The 23,481-nt window shown below is 39.3% G+C and overlaps 1 protein-coding gene across 3 annotated transcripts in view; it reads left to right on the forward strand.

Annotated features, from left to right (window-relative positions):
- The window catches only part of cep104 (centrosomal protein 104), a 93,813-nt gene that overhangs the window by 45,824 nt on the left and 24,508 nt on the right, over positions 1–23,481 (forward strand). For all 3 annotated transcript variants that reach the window (XM_062054500.1, XM_062054499.1, XM_062054498.1), the window contains exons 12-19: positions 268–435; positions 4,203–4,379; positions 11,535–11,732; positions 15,149–15,244; positions 15,511–15,595; positions 21,136–21,196; positions 21,271–21,379; positions 21,451–21,589. In XM_062054500.1, coding sequence (XP_061910484.1) covers positions 268–435; positions 4,203–4,379; positions 11,535–11,732; positions 15,149–15,244; positions 15,511–15,595; positions 21,136–21,196; positions 21,271–21,379; positions 21,451–21,589 — 1,033 coding nt within the window. The remainder of the gene's footprint in view (positions 1–267; positions 436–4,202; positions 4,380–11,534; positions 11,733–15,148; positions 15,245–15,510; positions 15,596–21,135; positions 21,197–21,270; positions 21,380–21,450; positions 21,590–23,481) is intronic.

Below are 23,481 nucleotides of genomic sequence, written 5' to 3' on the forward strand. Positions count from 1 at the left end.
TGAGGTATGACTGTGACCAGGGTGCTTCCTTAGTAAACACAAACATTCATCAGCAATGTGAATACCCTGGTTGTTGCGTGTCAAAAAAAAGTATAGTTGGAAAAAAAACAACATATTGCTTGTTTAGAATTCTAGGAAGCACAAGTAGGGCGTGGCACAACCTGTGTTCTGCTAACTCACACTCTGTTTTATTACGTTTAGCCTCTTTTGATGTTAGCTTCTCTTCAAACCCCCGCCACCTTAATGTCCTCTGCTTGTACTCCTTAGGTGTTCCAAGCCTCTTTGAAGTTGCTGTTCTTCATTTTTAGCCAGCAGATCCCAGATCTGGGTCGGGCTGAGATGACACATTGTTTGGAGAAAACTTGGCCCATCCTGCTGGCCAGGACTGGAGACTCACCGAACCGCCTCCGGATCAATGCCACCACCTGCATTCAGGTGTGATATGCAGTAACTGTAGGGTTTTGCTTCCACCAAATAGCCCCAAAATAAGACTACAATAGCAATAAAGCAAGATTAAAGGCCTACTGAAAGCCACTACTACCGACCACGCAGTCTGATAGTTTATATATCAATGATGAAATCTTAACATTGCAACACATGCCAACACGGCCGGGTTAACTTATAAAGTGCAATTTTAAATTTCCCGCGAAACTTGCGGTTGAAAACGTCTCGGTATGATGACGTTTGCGCGTGACGTCACGGAGTGAACGGAAGTATTCGGACCCCATTGGATCCAATACAAAAAGCTCTGTTTTCACCACATAATTCCACAGTATTCTGGACATCTGTGTTGGTGAATCTTTTGCAATTTGTTTAATGAACAATGAAGACTGCAAAGAAGAAAGCTGTAGGTGGGATCGGTGTATTAGCGGCGGACTACAGCAACACAACCAGGAGGACTTTGAGATGGATAGCAGACGCGCTAGCCGCCAACCTCACCTTGACTTCCTCTGTCTCCGGGCCGCCGACCGCATCTATTATCGGGTGAAGTCCTTCGTCGATCGCTGGAACGCAGGTGAGCACGGGTGTTGATGAGCAGATGAGGGCTGGCTGGCGTAGGTGGATAGCTAATGTTTTTAGCATAGCTCTGTGAGGTCCCGTTGCTAAGTTAGCTTCAATAGCGTCGTTAGCAACAGCATTGTTAAGCTTCGCCAGGCTGGAAAGCATTAACCGTGTAGTTACATGTCCATGGTTTAATAGTGTTGTTGATTATCTGTCTATCCTTCCAGTCAGGGGTTTATTTCCTTTGTTTCTATCTGCATTTGAGGCCGATGCTATCACGTTAGCTCCGTAGCTAAAGAGCTTCACCGATGTATTGTCGTGGAGATAAAAGTCACTGTGAATGTCCATTTCGCGTTCTCGACTCTCATTTAGTATCCGAGGTGGTTTAAAATACAAATCCGTGATCCACAATAGAAAAAGGAGAAAGTGTGGAATCCAATGAGCCAGCTTGTACCTAAGTTACGGTCAGAGCGGAAAAAGATACGTCCTGCACTGCACTCTAGTCCTTCACTCTCATGTTCCTCATCCACGAATCTTTCATCCTCGCTCAAATTAATGGGGTAATCGTCGCTTTCTCGGTCCGAATCGCTCGCGCTGCATTGTAAACAATGGGGAAATGTGAGGAGCCCTTCAACCTGTGACGTCACGCTACTTCCGGTACAGGCAAGGCTTTTTTTATGAGCGACCAAAAGTTGCAAACTTTATCGTCGATGTTCTCTACTAAATCCTCTTAGCAAAAATATGGCAATATCGCGAAATGATCAAGTATGACACATAGAATGGATCTGCTATCCCTGTTTAAATAAAAAAAATTCATTACAGTAGGCCTTTAAGTTGAGTATAATAGAATGCACAATACATTGAAGGGCATGTTATTTGAGACTGTTCACAAGTTTGGTCTTCATTTAAAGGGGACCAAATATGCAAAACCAACTTTTTCCACATATTGGTACTTGTTTTTGTGTATTTGGGATCTGCGTAAGTCCGGAAAATTTGAATTCAACAGTAGAGGCATAGCGGAGGTTTTTATTAAACAATCTTGCCTTCCTTCATACTTACTCCATACGAGCTGTTTGGAGTTTGCTCATTTTGTGACGTTTTTTTTCCAGGTGTGACGTTAACTGATATATCCATGTATGGTAAAGATTTCCCCGAGCTTTGCGCGAGTCCGCCATTGCTGTATTCAACAATTTCCTTTTTTTCCCTCTATCCTCTTGTTGTGGGGCAGACTGACTTGTACATACAGTATGCTCATGTACACATCCTCATGCATTCCCCACTGTTGCAATTTCTAATACAAATTAGCGTATAGTTCAAATTGAATCTGTCAGTAGACTTGCACCAAAGCCTACAACATGGCTGGCGGGGGGAGAATATGCAGTCGAAATGCAGACACGTAAATAAGACCGCCCACAAAACGGTGCATCCTGAAGAGACAGAATTAGTTTTGACAATGGTCTGTAAAATATAATCTATGCAACATTTTGAACAAAGAACCACCATTAAATAATATGCAGACCACAAAAATGTAGAACAAACCCCCTTAAAAGAGCATTGCACTTTTTTTTTTAAATGTTGACTATTGTTTACAATCATTATGAAAGACATGACAATGGATGTTTTTTTTAATGCATTCTAAATATTAAATAAATGCACTCAAAGGTCTGCTTATAATGGAGCCTATGGTAGTCATTAAATTCCGCCTATAAAGCCCCTAAAAACATCCAAACACCTTAATTAGGGTTTTATATACAGGATGTAAGTATATACACTACCGTTCAAAAGTTTGGGGTCACCCAAACAATTTTGTGGAATAGCCTTCATTTCTAAGAACAAGAATAGACTGTCGAGTTTCAGATGTATATAAATATGTACATAAAGTGTTGTAATTATATTGTAAAATGGATGGATGGATGTCCGTTTAAAACAAAACTGTTATTATTAGAGATGTCCGATAATATCGGTCTGCCGATATTATCGGCCGATAAATGCGTTAAAATGTAATATCGGAAATTATCAGTATCGTTTTTTTTTATTATCAGTATCGTTTTTTTTTGTTGTTGTTTTTTTTTAAAAATTAAATCCACATAAAAAACACAAGATACACTTACAATTAGTGCACCAACCCAAAAAAACCTCCCTCCCCCATTTACACTCATTCACACTCATTCACACAAAAGGGTTGTTTCTTTCTGTTATTAATATTCTGGTTCCTACATTATATATCAATATATATCAATACAGTCTGCAAGGGATACAGTCCGTAAGCACACATGATCGTGCGTGCTGCTGGTCCACTAATAGTACTAACCTTTAACAGTTAATTTTACAAATTTTCATTAATTACTAGTTTCTATGTAACTGTTTTTATATTGTTTTACTTTCTTTTTTATTCAAGAAAATGTTTTTAATTTATTTATCTTATTTTATTTGATTCATTTTTTTAAAAAGTACCTTATCTTCACCATACCTGGTTGTCCAAATTAGGCATAATAATGTGTTAATTCCACGACTGTATATGTCGGTTGATATCGGTATCGGTTGATATCGGTTTTGGTAATTAAAGAGTTGGACAATATCGGCATATCGGATATTGGCAAAAAGCCATTATCGGACATCCCTAGTTATTATTAATTAGTAAGTATACATTTTTTTAGCCTTTTTAGAGAAAATCATATCATTGTAGTAAATTATGCAAATTACTCGATGATGCCATGTGACCACGCCCATAGCCACGCCCCCACCGCCATCTTGGCAGTTTATGGGAAACACTGGAATATATCATTCTGAACTAGTGCATGTGTATGTTGAATAAAAAATGGAGAATGCCTTGTTGTGCTCAACATTAGAACCTTCTGGATACATCCGGAAGTCCTACAAAACACTGACTGTGTCTTTTTACATGACAGTTTTATCTGCACCGTGTTGCACAATGTGTGTCGCCTGTTTCCGACACACATTCCAATCACTTGACAAAATGGCAAAGCAGAGTTTTTCCCAGGAGCATTTCTGCATGTCTTTCGAACTACCGTATACACGTCCATACATGACTTCACCTCCAGCCAGATGTCTGTGGTGATGGACAAATTACAAAGTTTAACATGACGCATACAATGTATGACCTGACAGTGGCTTACAGTTGACAAAGAACTTGTGTAGTGTTTGTCTAATCTTCAACTCTGTTTGGGTCGGCCGTTTAGGAAATTGCTGTTTTGAAGGATGTTCGGGCCTTGCAGTTCATCCCCGCTGAGCTGGTGAAACCTTTCAAATCCAACTTCCCCTCTCGCCTGGCTCAGAGTCGGGTGGAGATGGTGGAGAGTCTCTTGGTACAGCTCGGCACGGAGCACTCTGGATTCACCTTGGCGAATGTGATGAAGGTAAAGAACGCAATAAGTAGACGTTATGTACAGAAGCCAAAGCCAAGATATTTCATCCTATTGCAAAAAATTTTTTGAAGTACAAACTAATGGAGGTCTCTGACGGGTTGCCAAATCCTTGAAAAAGCAATCAGGCTGACCTGAGTGTCTTTAAACCTACTTGGTGATTTTTGTACTGTTTGACTTGAGCCTGAATTAAATTAGATGCATGTTTTGGAGTAACACCAATACATGGGAAACTGTTCAATATGGGACGCCACAGCCAGACAATCGCGTAATGATTTAGTTTAATGTTGAAAATGATGATTTTAATGTACATGTAAAACACTGTGTTTTAGATATAATGTATTGGATATGCTTTGGTGTACATTTTGCTCCACAGTCACTTTTGCAACCGGTTTTTTTATTTTTGATATAAGACTTATTTAGGACTTTAAATTTTTATAACACATATACAGCAGTATACATTGAAATGTTGGCAATGCAAATGCCCACAAAACATCACAAACAACAGGGGCAAGGAGACAACAAGAAGACATGTTTCAATAAGACTAATCTTAACAGTCAGTGGGAAAAAAAATTATATATTAGAGATATTATATTATCGGCCGATAAATGCTTTAAAATGTAATATCGGAAATTATCGGTATCGGTTTAAAAAAGTAAAATGTATGACTTTTTAAAACGCCGCTGTACTGAGTGGTACACTGACGTAGGGAGAAGTAAAGAGCGCCAATAAACCTTAAAGGCACTGCCTTTGCATGCTGGCCCTGTCACATAATATCTACGGCTTTTCACACACACAAGTGAATGCAACGCATACTTGGTCAACAGCCATACAGGTCACACTGAGGGTGTCCGTATAAACAACTTTAACACTGTTACAAATATGCGCCACACTGTGAAGCCACACCAAACAAGAATGACAAACACATTTCGGGAGAACATCCGCACCGTAACACAACAGAACAAATACCCAGAACCCCTTGCAGCAGTAACTCTTCCGGGATGCTACAATATACACCCCCGTTACTCCCCCCCCCACCCAAACCCCGCCCACCTCAACCTCCTCATGCTCTCTAAGGGAGAGCATGTCCCAAATTCCAAGAGCTGCTGTTTTGAGTCATGTTAAAAAAAATAATGCACTTTGTGACTTCAATAATAAATATGGCAGTGCCATGTTGGCATTTTTTTCCATAACTTGAGTTGATTTATTTTGGAAAACCTTGTTACATTGTTTAATGCATCCAGCGGGGCATCACAACAAAATTAGGCATAGTAATGTGTTAATTCCACGACTGTATATATCGGTATCGGTTGATATGGGAATATCAGAATATTGGATATCGGCAAAAAAGCCATTATCGGACATCTCTAGTGTATATATATATATATATATATATATATATATATATATATATATATATATATATATATATATATATATATATACATATACACACTTGGGGTCACCCAAACAATTTTGTGGAATAGCCTTCATTTCTAAGAACAAGAATAGACTGTCGAGTGTCAGATGAAAGTTCTCTTTTTCTGGCCATTTTGAGCGTTTAATTGACCCAACAAATGTGATGCTCCAGAAACTCAATCTGCTCAAAAGAAGGTCAGTTTTGTAGCTTCTGTAACGAGCTAAACTGTTTTCAGATGTGTGAACATGATTGCACAAGGGTTTTCTAATCATCAATTAGCCTTCTGAGCCAATGAGCAAACACATTGTACCATTAGAACACTGGAGTGATAGTTGCTGGAAATGGGCCTCTATACACCTATGTAGATATTGCACCAAAAACCAGACATTTGCAGCTAGAATAGTCATTTACCACATTAGCAATGTATAGAGTGTATTTCTTTAAAGTTAAGACTAATTTAAAGTTATCTTCACTGAAAAGTACAGTGCTTTTCCTTCAAAAATAAGGACATTTCAATGTGACCCCAAACTTTTGAACGGTAGTGTGTATATATATATATATATATATATATATATATATATATATATATATATATATATATATATATATATATATATATATATATACACTGTATATATATATATACATACATACATACACACACACACACCCACCCACATACACAAATACAGTAAAGTGTTAGGCAAAAATAAAACCAAGGATATGCATATATGTATACAAACATACACACGCACACACACGGACACACACAAACATGACTTCCCCCCCCCAAAAAAAAAAAACAACAAAAAACCTACTAAGGTATTAATACAATTAAATTAAATTAGTGTGCGCCGCTACTATACCTTGGAGCGTATAATGTTTAGCAAGTAAACTGAGAATTTTAAGTCGATCAATGGGGTGCGCCTAAACAATGGCAGCAGCATCCAGGCTCGAACCAGTTCTTTGAGTCCGTCTGCAAGATGTTCAATTCTGGCGGCGTCCCCAGATTGCAAGCGAAACCACACCCCACCCTCTCCAAAACGGTCATAATTTATCTTTTTCAAAATGTGCATGGTCACAGCTATTGTTATATTGTCGATGATAAACTTCATTAATTCTATAGAGTCACCCGGTTAGGTTAACATCTACACTCTGATTGATTCAGGCCTGCATAAACTCAAAAAACAGTTACCAGCCTTTTTATTATTGCATGTCGCACGTCAGTGTTATTATGTGCGTAATACGATTACATGAACAAATAAAAATTATACCTTTTTTAGTGTTTTCTTATGGCCTGAAGCAGAAGGGGAGGTATTCCTCCCCTTCTGGCTGAGAGCTAATAGGTGCGTCCACCTTACTGTGACGTCACAACGCAGCCAGACTACAAGCATACACCAAAATGAATGAACTTTATGATTTGACATTTTTGCATTGTTTATCGCGATGAGCCAACATTGGAACAACATATGTAAGCCAGAAAAGAGGAAATTCATTAAAGACCTCTTTAATGTCCAAATGCTCTGGCCGGGAAATCAAACCATGGCCTTCTGCAACAAAAGGCACACGTGTTTACCAGTTTTGTTCTCTCAGAGGTGACAGAGCAGGAAAGGGCAGGGAATAAGTTTGCAGTAACATGTCATCTAATGCAGGGTTTTATACAATTTTTAACCTTGGGGCCCAACTTTTCCACTCCAGAGGGGCCTAGAGCCCACTCATATATTAACACTGAATTGGTAATCTTACACTTGATTTGAACTGTATTCACTAACCGTATCTCACCGACTTACAGTTTACAACCTTGTCAAATGATATAAAAAACAGTTGTGTTATTCATTATGTATTTAACACTTAAACCTTAGGTTCAGGCCAGGCTGATTAGGAAAGTAAATATGAACCAAATATACTGCATAAGAAGGGACTTGTAACTGATTAAAAAAATGTAAACAAAATTGTGAATGTTTCTTAACTATGCTGTCAATAAAATTAAAGTGCAAATTAAAATACAGCTCTCACCACTTTAGTCATAGTTTTTGCACTTAAGAAACTTCTCTGTGACTTTAGCTCCAGACTTTTTCTGTTTGTTTGAGAGTGTCATTACTGCCACAAGTGGTGGAAAAAGTGTATTACAGCTGAGTATTGCCGCGGCCCATATGGACTTGATTGATTGATTGAGACTTTTATTAGTAGATTGCACAGTACAGTACATATTCCGTACAATTGACCACTAAATGGTAACACCCCAATAGGTTTTTCAACTTGTTTAAGTCGAGGTCCACGTTAATCAATTCATGGTAAATGGACCACAGCTAAGAAACAGATATTTTTTGGCGCCCCAAAAATGGTGCCCAGCCATATGGTTAAGAAACACTGACCTAGAGCACCCTTTTTAAATACAGGGTAGATAGGCATACTTTTTTTTTTTTTAATACCGGACAATCTTGAACCTTATTTCTGTGTTGTCCCCTTGAATGTACAGCAGATCGCACCTTTTGATTATATATTTTGATAATCAAATTTAATTTTGTGTAAATGTCTTAGTTGTAAAACATGTGTTAATGTAGCTCTATGGCTCTATTGCCTAACTGAGAAGGGGAGCAGAGACTCTCCTTGTTTCCTGTGACCACTCACTTAGCCAAACAGACAGTCGCTAAGCTCCTGGAGTCCGTGTTGTCATCCCCTCCGTCCACCTCAAGCCTCCAGCACTGACCTAATATCCATGTGAAAACTGTCCACTCTCGTCTCGTCACTTTATGAACCCTGGCACTAGCATTTCAGCCTTCCCCCTCATTCTGCACACCTTTTATCAGTAAGGACAAATTGTTAGGTTTGCATTGAGTGTTTCCACTAAGGTGGTCTTTGTCCGCGTGTTTGAGCATGCTTGCTTGGAACGTCTTCTAAGTTTGCTCGGGAAACACTAGCAGTCAGGATTGAGCTGTGACGGGGTTGCCGCCTTAGCTAATGTCACATAATCATTCCATTACCTGTGATCTATTGCCTATGATAAAGTTGAACATTTAACATATCCGTTATCAGGACAGCCAGAACTCTCATAGAAGCCATATTGGCAGGCTATGACATGATAAGGATTCTTATTGTCTAATACCGTATTTTTAGGAGTATAAGTCGCTCCGGAGTATAAGTCGCACCGGCCGAAAATGCATAATAAAGAAGGAAAAAAACGTATATAAGTCGCACTGGAGTATAAGGCGCATTTTTTGAGGAAATTTATTTGATAAAACCCAACACCAAGAATAGACATTTGAAAGGCAATTTAAAATAAATAAAGAATAGTGAACAACAGGCTGAATAGGTGTACGTCATATGAGGCATAAATAACCAACTGAGAACGTGCCTGGTATGTTAACGTAACATAACTACAACATATAGAACATGCTATACGTTTACCAAACAATCTGTCACTCCTAATCGCTAAATCCCATGAAATCTTATACGTCTAGTCCAGGGGTCGGCAACCCGCGGCTCCGGAGCCGCATGAGGCTCTTTGACCACTCTGATGCGGCTCAGCTGCATACTTGCCGACCCTCCCGGTTTTCCCTGGAGTTTTACGGACGTCAGTGCCTCTCCTAGTGATCTCCCGGGGTTAATATTCTCCGATTTTCACCCTAACAATTGAATTAAGAGTGTACCTTAGCGGTACCGCAATAATTGTCCTCTATGGCCTGCACAAATCGCATGACAGCCCAGCCACATGTTGTATGCAGCTTCTGCTTGCTAACGTAGGAGACAGCAAGGCATACTTGTTCAACAGCCACAAAGCTTACACTGACGGTGGCCGTTTAAAACAACTTTAAAACTGTTACGTTACAAATATGCGCCACACTGTGAACCCACATCAAAAAAGAATGACAAACACATTTCTGGAGAACCTCCGCACCGTAACACAACAAAAACACAACACAGCAAATACCCAGAATCCCATGCAGCCAGTCTACATTATACACCCCTGCTACCACCAAACCCCCCCCCCACCGTGCGTCGGTTGAGGTGGGCGGGGTTTGGTGGTAGAGGGGGGGCGGGGGGGTAGACTGGAAGAGTTAGGGCTGCATGGGATTCTGGGTGTTTGTTTTGCTGTGTTTATATTGTGTTACAGCGCGGATGTTCTCCAGAAATGTGTTTGTCATTCTTTTTTGGTGTGGGTTCACAGTGTGGCGCATATTTGTAACGTAACAGTGTTAAAGTTGTTATATACGACCACCGTCAGTGTAAGCTGTGTGGCTGTTGAACAAGTATGCCTTGCTGTCACTTACGTGTGCACTGAGCATGCTGAAGCTGCATTCAACATGTGGCCGAGCAGGTACGCTGTTGGAGCAGGCTGTAGAGGGCGCTAAAGGCAGTACCATCACGCCCTGGAACTCGGGAATCTCCCGGATAAATTGAGAGGGTTGGCAAGTATGACGCTATCAGGCGCAATCGCGGGTCGCACTATCATTAAATTTTTATATTAAAGTGCGGGCCGGGGCGTGTGTCTGAGACCCCTGGTTAAAACATAGCACAAAGCAAAAAAAGCTTTGTATGCAGTGTTATTTCGTTTTAAATTTTCAAGAGTTTAGTGGCTCCCATTGTTTTCTTTAATTTGTGAAACTTGTCAAAATGGCTCTTTGAGTGGTAAAGGTTGCCGACCCCTGGTCTAGTCTCTTATGTGAATGAGCTAAATAATATTATTTGATATTTTACGGTAATGTGTTAATAATTTCACACATAAGTCGCTCCTGAGTATAAGTCGCACCCCCGGCCAAACTATGAAAAAAACTGCGACTTATAGTCCGAAAAATACGGGAGCTAGATATCTGAACCCATCTTAGTGTATTTTAGTTACCTTTTTTGAAAAGCCCAAAGAGCTGCAGCACAGTTGTAGCTATTCTTTGTGATTCAACAAAAGTATGCGTACAAAAACACCTAATCCAACAAAAACAGACAAAAACATTATTAGCATTTCAATAAAAAAAATTATAATAGGGTGACGTTTAAACATCATATTTTCTCAGTATGTCCTCAATTTTCATTCAAAACATACGCAAACAACGTCACACGGTTGTTTCCCACATTCGTCCTCATTTTAATTCAGTAGTGAGCTTGATATTTTTTGACAATGAATTCCATTATTTCATACCTCTACAAATAACAATGTGTCTGTTGGCGTATGGTTTTGCTTTAGGCAGGGTGTAATGTATTTATGATATACTGTAGTGAAATAAATATTCTTGAACAAAATAGAAGGTGATTTTGTACAAAAAATATATTTGTACAAATAAAAGCCTTCGTCCCGATAAACGCCTTCCCCCAACTGTCTTGGTCTTCTCTGCAGTGAAGCAATTAAACAACCCAGCCACTATATAAGGATCCTACATTTCATAATATTACATTTTTCAATGACAACCATTTTGCCACCGTCTTCGATAGACAACTCGGTCATTTTCTTGTGGCCATGGTCTGATGACCTCCTGGTGCAGATGGCTCCTGTGATAGTGTTTACTCACATGTGTCCTCTGTACTCAGCCATGCATTCATTTGTTCATATAGTTGCAAATGTGTATATGTGTGTGTTTTTTGTTTGGTATTTGTGTCCGTGCGTGCGTTTGTGATAATGGGGGATCTGGGTCATCGGGGTATTGTTTTTATGTATGAAAAGTTTGATTGATTGTAAATGTTTCTGTGACCAGTGTGACCATTTCTCACTCGAAACCCTTCTATTTATCTTTTTTAGTTCTGTACTGCAGCATTGGAGCACAACACCCCCGCAGTTCGAGAACAGGCGGTGCACATCATATTGTCCTTGTACAGGCAGCACAGTTCGGTCATTCTCAACTACCTTCCATCCAACACTGCTTTCGGCAAGAACTTCCTTTACAAAACCTTGTTTGATGGCTTTGGCAAGATCGACGAAGAGCTGGCAGAGACTCAGGCAAGACATGCAGTCTTTTTCACCTACGGTATTTGTGCAAAAACGCATTATTTGTAACATTTACAACATAATTTGGCTGTGTCAGTCTGTCAAATAGAATAGAATAGAAAGTACTTTATTGATCCCTGGGGGAAATTCAGCACCACAGTTTGCTCACAATAAACACTTAGGTATTTTTTACATGTGAATAATATAAATACAGTCTATTATACAGCATTATTCACATGTGAATAATATAAATACAGTCTATTGTACAGTCGAAAAGGAACATATGCATTATATAGTCTGATGGCTGTCGGTATGAAGGACTTTCACTCTTCTCTACCACAACATTGATTGTGGAAGATAGCATAACTAGGAATATTCGCTTTTTCAACACCATTACTTACAGTAAGGAATAATGTGGCACCTTAACCTACGAGCACATTGTGTTCCACGACCAAGGTCGTAACTCGGAAAACTCATATTTTTAAGCATCCCCGCCCATTAAAATTTATTTAAATTGATTTAATCCATGCTAGGCCCTCTCCAAACAGCACAATTTTAACATTCATCCATCCATCCATCCATTTTGTAGCGCTTGTCCCACATGTTTTTTTTTTAAATAAAAAATTACTTTTATATAAGAAATATTGTTTAAAAAAACAATACCGTATTTTTCGGACTAAGTCGCAGTTTTTTTCATAGTTTGGCCCGGGGGTGCGATTTATACTCAGGAGCAAATTATGTGTGAAATTATTAACACATTACCGTAAAATATCAAATATTATTATTTAGCTCATTCACGTAAGAGACTAGACGTATAAGATTTCTTGGGATTTAGCGATTAGGAGTGACAGATTGTTTGGTAAACGTATAGCATGTTCTATATGTTATAGTTACTTGAATGACTCTTACCATAATATGTTACGTTAACATACCAGGCACGTTCTCAGTTGGTTATTTATGCCTCATATAACGTACACTTATTCAGCCTGTTGTTCACTATTCTTTATTTATTTTAAATTGCCTTTCAAATGTCTATTCTTGGTGTTGGCTTTTATCAAATACATTTCCCCCAAAAATGCGACTTATACTCCAGTGCGACTTATATATGTTTTTCCCCTTCTTTATTATGCATTTTCGGCCGGTGCGACTTATACTCCGGAGCGACTTATACTCCGAAAAATACGGTAGTAGCACAAACAACTACAGTACGGTAGTTATATGAAGTAATGTAATACAACAATAATGCAGGTCTACCTCTTCCACAGGCTGAAGAGGACTTTGAAATCCGTTTTAGTCAAATCTACCCGTCTCATTACATCTAACATGTTTAGTGAACCAAGTTATGTAACAGGGAAGGTTGAAAAATAGAAATGGTGTTGAAAAAAACTAATATTCCTAGTTATGCTATCTTCCACAATCAATGTTGTGGTAGAGAAGAATGAAAGCTTTTCAGGCGATGTGCTGGGAGTGTTACTAAGCAGCACTGGGAGCGCAGAGGACATCAACAGACCATCTTGGACACCCAAATTTAGCTTCAGGTGTGCACATTAAGTCGAGCCGTAGGTGGAGAAACAGTTTACCTCAGCAGCAGGAGGATGTTGGCTGGCAGAATCTGGAAACTGGACCAATGCTAAAGGTTTGGTGTCCAAGGGTTAAAAAACAAAGTTATTTCAATCTCTAGTTATAAGCTAATGGCAGCCAGTTTTGCGATCTTACGTCGTTCACTGTGGCAGCTAGGCGGCTCGTAGCTGAAATTATGCTTGCAATTTAAAGCATAAAAAATAGCAGAGAGACACCACATCTCAAAATACTCGTAGGTTAAGGCAGTGTTTTTCAACCACTAGTGTACCGTGAGATACAGTCTGGTGTGCCGTGGGAGATTATGTACTTTCACCTAATTGGGTTAAAAATATTTTTTGCAAACCAGTAATTATAATCCGCAAATGTGCCGTTGTTGAGTGTCTGTGCTGTCTAGAGCTCGGCAGTGTAACCGTGTAATACTCTTCCATATCAGTAGGTGGCAGCAGGTAGCTAATTGCTTTGTAGATGTCGGGAACATGGTTTGTCGTGATCACAATATGCGGGAGGCAGTGTGTAGGTAAAAAGGTATCTAACACTTAATCCAAAAATAAACAAAAGGCGAGTGCCGCTAAGAAAAGGCATTGAAGCTTAGGGAAGGCTATGCAAAACGAAACTAAAACTGAACCGGCTGCAAAGTAAACAAAAACAGAATGCTGGACGACAGCAAAGACTTACAGCTTGTGGAGCAAAATGCGTCCACAAAGTACATCCGTACATGACATGACAATCAACAATGTCCCCACAAAGAAGGATAGCGTCCGCACAACTTAAATCGTCTTGATTGCGAAAACAAAGCAGGTGCGGGGAATAGCGTTCAAGGCGGACATGACACCGCTACAGGAAAATACCAACAAAAGAGGAAAAGCCACCAAAATGGACAACTGGGGGGTGGGATTAAATAAATTATCTTCTTCCCACTCCCTTTCAGGCAAAACTGGACAATCATGCATTACATACTATACATTACCTTTTGCACTATATTAATTTATATTATTAAGTGTTGTCAACTTTGTACTTTTTTATGTCATTGCCTGAAATAAATAAATAAATGAAAATTTAAAAATAAAAAATGAAAAAAATAGGAGCGCAAGACAAGAACTAAAGCACTACACACAGGAAAACACCAAAAAACTCAAAATAAGTCACGGTGTGATGTGACAAGTAGTGACAGTACTTAGAGACAAGAGCTATAGTGATGCATGCTTGGTTATGGTTTGAATTCATATCCAACAATTGCGAGAACGACTTTTTATTGTCAAAATCGGCTACTGAGTTTCATTTTTTTAATGTTTTCTGCTGGTGGTGTGCCTCAGGATTTTTTTCAATGGAAAAAAATGGGCCTTGGCTCAGTAAAGGTTGAAAAACACTGGGTTAAGGTACCACTGTAGTTAGTCCAAGGGTGGGGTGTGTGTTTTTTATGCAGTTGAGTCAATGAGCAATGGATCAGAGGTGAATGCATGTACTCATGTATTCTTGTATTTTACAAAGGGAGCTTAGTCAAGAAAATGCATTAATTGCCATAGTGTTACATTTATTTCAAACCGAATCATCAAAAATGTGGACTATTTAACAGAAATTAGACCTGATTACAAGTAGGCTTTTGTTGTCTGGCATCATTTTACTGTAACAGCCGTGAGTCATCCGATGACGAAGCTTAAATTTGCACCGGCATCAGGAAAGCAACCCTTCCCATTACCTAATGGGCACACATTTGGGTAGCGTTCAAGTCATCCGCGTCATAACAAACGCAACTACTCCAACAGTCCGCGCAGTGGGAGACTTCTGAAAAGAAAAGTGATGTAAACACAGATGAATTGGTGTATTGACTGTGTCTGTAATCCACCCAGCCGTTGAAGAAGATTGGCGGTCCACAGGATGGGAAGAAGGAGGAGGAGGAGATCCAGTCGCTGCAAGAGCAGCTGGCTGCTTTGAAGGAGATGACAGTAGGTGGAGTCGTCATCAGACTGCAATTACATCACACCCTGTAAACGCTCATTTACATTTATGACTCCACTTAAGGCTCTGTGGGACGCTTCAACAAAATAACACTGGTTCATTGTGTGTTAATAGCAGTAGGAAGGCTACATTGTTAATCAACATCCATCCATCCATTTTCTACCGCTTGTCCCTTTTGGGGTCACATGACTGTCAAAAATCACCATGATGTTTGTTTGTGACTTCCCGTTCACATTCCTGTCTTTTCTTAAAGGAGAGAGACAGTAGGAGTACCAAACAAACAGCCAAGAAGGAAGTGCCTAAGGTTGAGAGAGAGTCTCAAAAGGCTGGTAAACCAAGTATGTGGTCAACTTTTTGTTTTTTAAACTTTTTTTAATTTAGATAATAATGAGTCATATATTGCAATATGGGATCCATTATTTAAATTTGTTTTAACTATCAAATGAACCAAAATATGACTTATTATATCTTTGTGGAAAATATTGGACACAGTGTGTTGTCAAGCTTATGAGATGCGATGCAAGTGTAAGCCACTGTGACACTATTGTTCATACTTTAAAAAAAAAAAATTATTAATGTTTTTAGTGATAATATCAATGAGGGATTTTTAATCACTGCTATTTTGAAATTGTTAATAATATTGATACTGTTGTTGATAATATTCATTTTTGGTTCACTACTTTTAGATTGTTCCGTGTCATGTTTGTGTGTCCTCAATTGCTCTCAATTGCTCTGTTTATTGCTATTCTGAATGTTGCTGGGTCTGGTTTGGTTTTGGAATTGGATTGCATTGTTATGGTATTGTTGTGTATTGTTTTGTTGAATTGATTAATAAATTTAAAAAAAAATAATAATAATAATAATAATTTTTAAAGCCATGTCAGCCTGTCACAAAACAGCAAAAGCAAGCATTAACACTAAAAAAATGCCCCTCTTAAAAATAATTATATACATACATATACTGTATATATTTATATATATATATATCAGTGACGTGTGGTGAGGTTCATGACTGGTGAGGCACGGACTTCATCACAGTCAGATTTACAAACATATGAACCCTAAATAGTATCTTATTCACCATTTGATTGGCAGCAGTTAACGGGTTGTGTTTAAAAGCTCATACCAGCATTCTTCCCTGCTTGGCACTCAGCATCTAGGGTTGGAATTGGGGGTTAAATCACCAAAAATTATTCCCGGGCGCGGCACCGCTGCTTCCCACTGCTCCCCTCACCTCCCAGGGGGTGATCAAGGGGATGGGTCAAATGCAGAGGACACATTTCACCACACCTAGTGTGTGTGTGACAATCATTGGTACTTTAACTTAACTTTAACTTTACACATACAAACTGTGGCACACAAAAAAGCACATTTGATAAAAAAAAACGTTATTATGGTCTTACCTTTACTTATAAGTGCGGGAACAGTGGTGTTCGTGTTGGAGGAGTTGTGAATGAATGAAATAAGAAATCCGTGCTGCAGTCTGCAGGTGTACCTAATGTTGTGTCCCTGTTCACGGCTCCTCCGGCGCGAGCATTGTTGTTTTTGCACTTTTTGGCTTCTTGTTAAGTGACTTTTTGTGGGTGGATTCGGTCTTGTACGTGGAGGGTTTGGGTGTGGGCTTAGGTTGGTGTGGCGCTCCCGTCGGGGGTTCTGCAGCGGGGTGCATTAGCCGGCACAGTGCGAGCCTCCCACAGTGCGTCTTCGCAGCAGTTTTATGATCGCTCAGCACAAGAAATACTTACACACATACAGTTGTTGACAAAATACACTGTACATTATATACCTCAGCTAACTAAACTATGGAAATGTATAATATAATTCATATAGCAGTACGGTCTCACTGCACAGCAAGCCAGCAGTTAGCCGAGTCCGCAATCCATGTTGAGGCACAACGCAGCGACGTGCCTCAACTGGCTGCTGATCACCGCACCGTCTCTTCTCAGTATTTGAACGGCAAATGTGAAAATTCAGCGATTTTGAATAAAAATAATCTAAAACTGGTAAAAGTTAAATGGAACATAACTTTATAGTATAATCACTGAACACATAACAATTTAATTAATTTTTTTTCTTTTTACATTTTTTTTCTTTCCATGATATATATATATATATATATATATATATATATATATATATATATATGTATATATATATATATATATATATACATATATATATATATATATATATATATATATATATATATATATATATATATATATATATACATACATATATATGTATTACAAGTTTTTTATGTTTGTAATGAGCAACAAAATCTGCCAGTGGAACAAATCAAAATTGTTTTGGTAAGATTTCTTGAAATAAGACATTATATTTAAGCTCTAAAAACTTAAAAGTGATCTTGAAATTAGCAATCAAAACTTGTTAATAACTATATTTACTAATATTGTGAAGTTTTGTGTCTTATAACAAACTTTTTCTGCTCAAAAGTACTATTTTTTTTCCTCAGAATATCTGTAGCCTAAAAATAAGTTCTTATGTCTCACTGAAAAATTACTAATTTGTTTAGATATTTTGACTAGAAATTAGAAATATATACTTGGTGGGATTGTGAGTTTTCCCAGTGAATAACAACGCTGATCCCCTCAAATGTTCATTCTTGTCGGGGATTCCTTTCACAACTTTAAGGTCATCACCGCCAACATTTGGAAAAACCTTTAAAGGTGGTCTGCTTTTCCTCCAATTCCTTTTTTGGCCTCACGGCAAACAGTTTTGTTGTGAGTTTCCCAGCAACACTTGTTACCCTGGTATGGTATTGTCCTCAGCTCTTCGCATCCAAAAAAACCCTAAAGTTGCATTTAAAGTCAAGACACCACTTTTAACTTTTTGGATCAGTTTTTTAGTTGTTAAAAAAGCAAAACTGCACTTTTCAATTTTACCTGTCATCCACATACTTATGTGAGACAACAACACACGCCTTACATTTTCTGTGCGTTCTAGATAGTAAAAAATTGCCAGCAGAAGGCGGCTAACGATGAAGGCGATGGGAATTAATCTATTCTGCCTATAAACCCCCCCCCCAAAAAAAAAAAAAACCCCAACAGTTTATATACATGCTGTAACCATGTAGTAGCAAGCACATTCACAATAACATGTAATACTTACAGTATTTTGGTCTTTTTAAGCATTATTGGAACTTCCTTCCGGGGAGCATAGATTTTACAGCTACTTTTGCGTTTGCTACCACTAACCATGGCAGACTTTGTAAAAGCCAAAGAACGACTACTTTGGGACGAATGATGATCCAGAACCTTATCTTTTTGAGCCTGAATATACAGAGGATGAGCTACATATTTTAGAAGCTGGGTGCTCTCCAGATCTAGCTATAGTGAAACACTAAGCCATCATACAGCACATGTGCTAAACGTTTATTGAAAAAAATAAGAACATAACAAAAGTCACATCTAATGTCCGCTCTCAATGGGATGCAGTCTGATGAGATGTTTGTATCTTTTAGCACATGACTTGTGTTACCAAGAGCTAGCATCCACTGTTTTTAGGCGGTCCTGATTTTTAGCCAGTAATGTGTGAAATTTCGAAATTTCAAACTTTTCCAAACGCAAAGGCAATTCAGCAGCAGTAGCTAGCATTACCTCTCAGCTCTCAGTAGCAGCCCGAGGAGTGCTACGCCAGAAAAGTAGTTCCTCTGTGTTAGCTCCTACAACAACAACATCGCGATAGCTTGGTTAATATGCAGGAAACTAAATAGAAATAGAGTATTTTGGATGTTTTTAAGAGGTTTATAGGCGGAAGAAGTGAATCCCATTACCTGCATTGTTAGCTGTCTCTTGGTAGCATTTTTTTACTATTTCGAACACACAGAAAAGGGAAAGTGTGTTCTTGTCCCACATTAGGAACGTGGACGACAGCCGATGCAAAACAATAACATACACCCCCATTATTTATTATTTACTTTTTACTTTTTAAATTACAAACCCCGTTTCCATATGAGTTGGGAAATTGTGTTAGATGTAAATATAAACGGAATACAATGATTTGCAAATCCTTTTCAACCCATATTCAATTGAATGCACTACAAAGACAACATATTTGATGTTCAAACTCATAAACTTATTTTTTTTTGCAAATAACAATTAACTTAGAATTTCATGGCGGCAACACGTGCCAAAGTAGTTGGGAAAGGGCATGTTCACCACTGTGTTACATGGCCTTTCCTTTTAACAACACTCAGTAAACGTTTGGGAACTGAGGAGACACATTTTTGAAGCTTCTCAGGTGGAATTCTTTCCCATTCTTGCTTGATGTACAGCTTAAGTTGTTCAACAGTCCGGGGGTCTCCCTTGTGCTATTTTAGGCTTCATAATGCACCACACATTTTCAATGGGAGACAGGTCTGGACTACAGGCAGGCCAGTCTAGTACCCACACTCTTTTACTATGAAGCCACGTTGATGTAACACGTGGCTTGGCATTGTCTTGCTGAAATAAGCAGGGGCGTCCATGGTAACGTTGCTTGGATGGCAACATATGTTGCTCCAAAACCTGTATGTACCTTTCAGCATTAATGGCGCCTTCACAGATGTGTAAGTTACCCATGTCTTGGGCACTAATACACCCCCATACCATCACAGATGCTGGCTTTTCAACTTTGCGCCTATAACAATCCGGATGGTTCTTTTCCTCTTTGGTCCGGAGGACACGACATCCACAGTTTCCAAAAACAATTTGAAATGTGGACTCGTCAGACCACAGAACACTTTTCCAGTTTGTATCAGTCCATCTTAGATGAGCCCAGGCCCAGCGAAGCCGACCGCGTTTCTGGGTGTTGTTGATAAACGGTTTTCGCCTTGCATAGGAGAGTTTTAACTTGCACTTACAGATGTAGCGACCAACTGTAGTTACTGACAGTGGGTTTCTGAAGTGTTCCTGAGCCCATGTGGTGATATCTTTTACACACTGATGTCGCTTGTTGATGCAGTACAGCCTGAGGGATCGAAGGTCACGGGCTTAGCTGCTTACGTGCAGTGATTTCTCCAGATTCTCTGAACCCTTTGATGATATTACGGAGCGTAGATGGTGAAATCCCTAAATTCCTTGCAATAGCTGGTTGAGAAAGGTTTTTCTTAAACTGTTCAACAATTTGCTCACGCATTTGTTGACTAAGTGGTGACCCTCGCCCCATCCTTGTTTGTGAATGACTGAGCATTTCATGGAATCTACTTTTATACCCAATCATGGCACCCACCTGTTCCCAATTTGCCTGTTCACCTGTGGGATGTTCCAAATAAGTGTTTGATGAGCATTCCTCAACTTTATCAGTAATTATTGCCACCTTTCCCAACTTCTTTGTCACGCGTTGCTGGCATCAAATTCTAAAGTTAATGATTATTTGCAACAAAAAAAAAAAAGTTTATCAGTTTGAACATCAAATATGTTGTCTTTGTAGCGTATTCAACTGAATATGGGTTGAAAATGATTTGCAAATCATTGTATTCCGTTTATATTTACATCTAACACAATTTCCCAACTCATATGGAAACGGGGTTTGTATATCTCAATTCTGTACACTGCTGCTGGAATTTTAATTTTCCTGAGGGAACTCTCCTGAAGGAATCAATAAAGTACTATCTATCTATCTACCTCTCTTTCTCTCTCTCTCTCTCTCTCTCTCTCTCTCTCTCTCTCTCCATATTTTGGGGGGGCCTGGATTCACAGTCCATTTTCTCTCTTTGGAGCTTGTAGCTTTGATGTATTGTACCTAGCTACATGGGTCTTTAATAATAGTTAAGCTACAGGAAACACTACTCATTAAAATAGTAGCTTAGCTACATGTAGCTTGTTACTGCCCATCACTGTACACAAGTAACACATGTCATCTTCTTCATTTACAGCAAAACTGCCACAGAACAGGACAAAACACGACGTCCAACTGTCGATGAATTACCTGGACAAGTAAGTGACTTCCAAAAGCATGAATATGCATTAGCCTGTTTTACTGGCTGCATTTAATTCTGATTCTGTTTTAGCTTGTGTATATTCTGCGGTAAAACGGATGACTCCTTCACTCAAGATGGATTGGACCTTCACTACTGGAAACACTGTCCGATGTTGCGACGCTGTGATGAATGCAGACAGGTGCTTGCAAGCATGTTTGTTAAATCCCCACCTGTAGCCCGGCATGATTACGTTCCGTGCTGTATTCACAGGTAGTGGAAATCACCAGTTTCACCGAGCATTTACTGAGCGAATGTGAAAGCCGGTCCAAGTTCAGCCAGTGTCAACACTGCTCGGAGGCGGTGGCCGTAGAAGATCTGACTCGACACGTCCAGGGTCCCACATGCAACCGTGAGTCTCCCTTTTAAAGTTTGGGCATGACTCGGCGGTGTGATGATTTGCATTTTTGTCCCAGCCTGACTGACTGATGAAGTTGAAAACAAAATGAAGATGAAATTGTCTTTAGATAAACAAAGTAAATGTTTTTTTGCAACAGACAGCAGTGTTTTTATGGAAACAATTTGGTGACTTTTTGCTATCAGCAGTGTGTGCTCTGATTACGGAGAGAAATGCTAATATTGTGACTCACAGAAAAAGTGAAAATAAATTGGTGTCTCCAGATTTGCATATGCACCCAAATTGAATGGGTTATTGTTCGGCACAGATGCAACCCCTCTACAGAGGTGCTTGTGTGCCATGTGCTTTTACACTTGGTTAAGGTAACATTGGCATATCAAGGTACAATATCTGGCATTTAGGAGTGTGCGATACTGGGTATTTTAAACAAAAAAGAGACGGCAGATCAACTGGTCTAAAAGAGGGGTCTATTTAAAGCCTAGCGTATACAAATTAGTTTTAAGATGGGACTTAAAGGCCTACTGAAATGATTTTTTAAAATTTAAATGGGGATAGCAATCCATTCTATGTGTCATACTTGATAATTTTGCGATATTGCCATATTTTTGCTGAAAGGATTTAGTAGAGAACATCGATGATAAAGTTCGCAACTTTTGCTCGCTGATAAAAAAAGCCTTGCCTGTACCGGAAGTAGCGTGACGTCGCAGGTTGAAAGGCTCCTCACATTTCCCCATTTTTTACACCAGCAGCGAGAGCGATTCGGACCGAGAAAGCGACGATTACCCCATTAATTTGAGCGAGGTTGAAAGATTCGTGGATGAGGTACGTGAGAGTGAAGGACTAGAGTGCAGTGCAGGACGTATCTTTTTTCGCTCTGACCGTAACTTAGGTACAAGCTGGCTCATTGGATTCCACACTTTCTCCTTTTTCTATTGTGGATCACGGATTTTTATTTTAAACCACCTCGGATACTATATCCTCTTGAAAATGAGAGTCGAGAACGCGAAATGGACATTCACAGTGACTTTAGCTACGGAGCTAACGTGATAGCATCGGGCTTAACTGCAGATAGAAACAAAAGAAATAAACCCCTGACTGGAAGGATAGACAGAAAATCAACAATACTATTAAACCATGGACATGTAACTACACGGTTAATAATTCCCAGCTTGGCGAAGCTTAACAATGCTGTTGCTAACGACGCCATTGAAGCTAACTTAGCTACGGGACCTCACAGAGCTATGCTAAAAACATTAGCTCTCCACCTACGCCAGCCAGCCCTCATCTGCTCATCAACACCTGTGTTCACCTGCGTTCCAGCGATCGACGGAGCGACGAAGGACTTCACCCGATCATCGATGCGGTCGGCGGCTAGCGTCGGATAGCGCGTCTGCTATCCAAGTCAAAGTCCTCCTGGTTGTGTTGCTGCAGCCAGCCGCTAATACACCGATTCCACCTACAACTTTCTTCTTTGCAGTCTTCATTGTTCATTAAACAAATTGCAAAAGATTCACCAACACAGATGTCCAGAATACTGTGGAATTTTGCGAGGAAAACAGAGCTTTTTGTATTGGATACAATGTGTCCGAATACTTCCGTTTCATCCATTGACGTCACGCGCATACGTCATCATACCGAGACGTTTTCAACCGGAAGTTTCGCGGAAAATTTAAAATTGCACTTTATAAGTTAACCCGGCCGTATTGGCATGTGTTGCAATGTTAAGATTTCATCATTGATATATAAACTATCAGACTGTGTGGTCGGTAGTAGTGGCTTTCAGTAGGCCTTTAATATTGTAAATCCCACATTCTTTATTTTCATGTACATTCTGGGTGTGTCATTCAGTAAAAACAAGTAAAATTCCATTCCATTTTTTAAGGCGG

The sequence above is a fragment of the Entelurus aequoreus genome, linkage group LG07, assembly GCF_033978785.1.
Source record: "Entelurus aequoreus isolate RoL-2023_Sb linkage group LG07, RoL_Eaeq_v1.1, whole genome shotgun sequence".
Classification (NCBI taxonomy): domain Eukaryota; kingdom Metazoa; phylum Chordata; class Actinopteri; order Syngnathiformes; family Syngnathidae; genus Entelurus; species Entelurus aequoreus.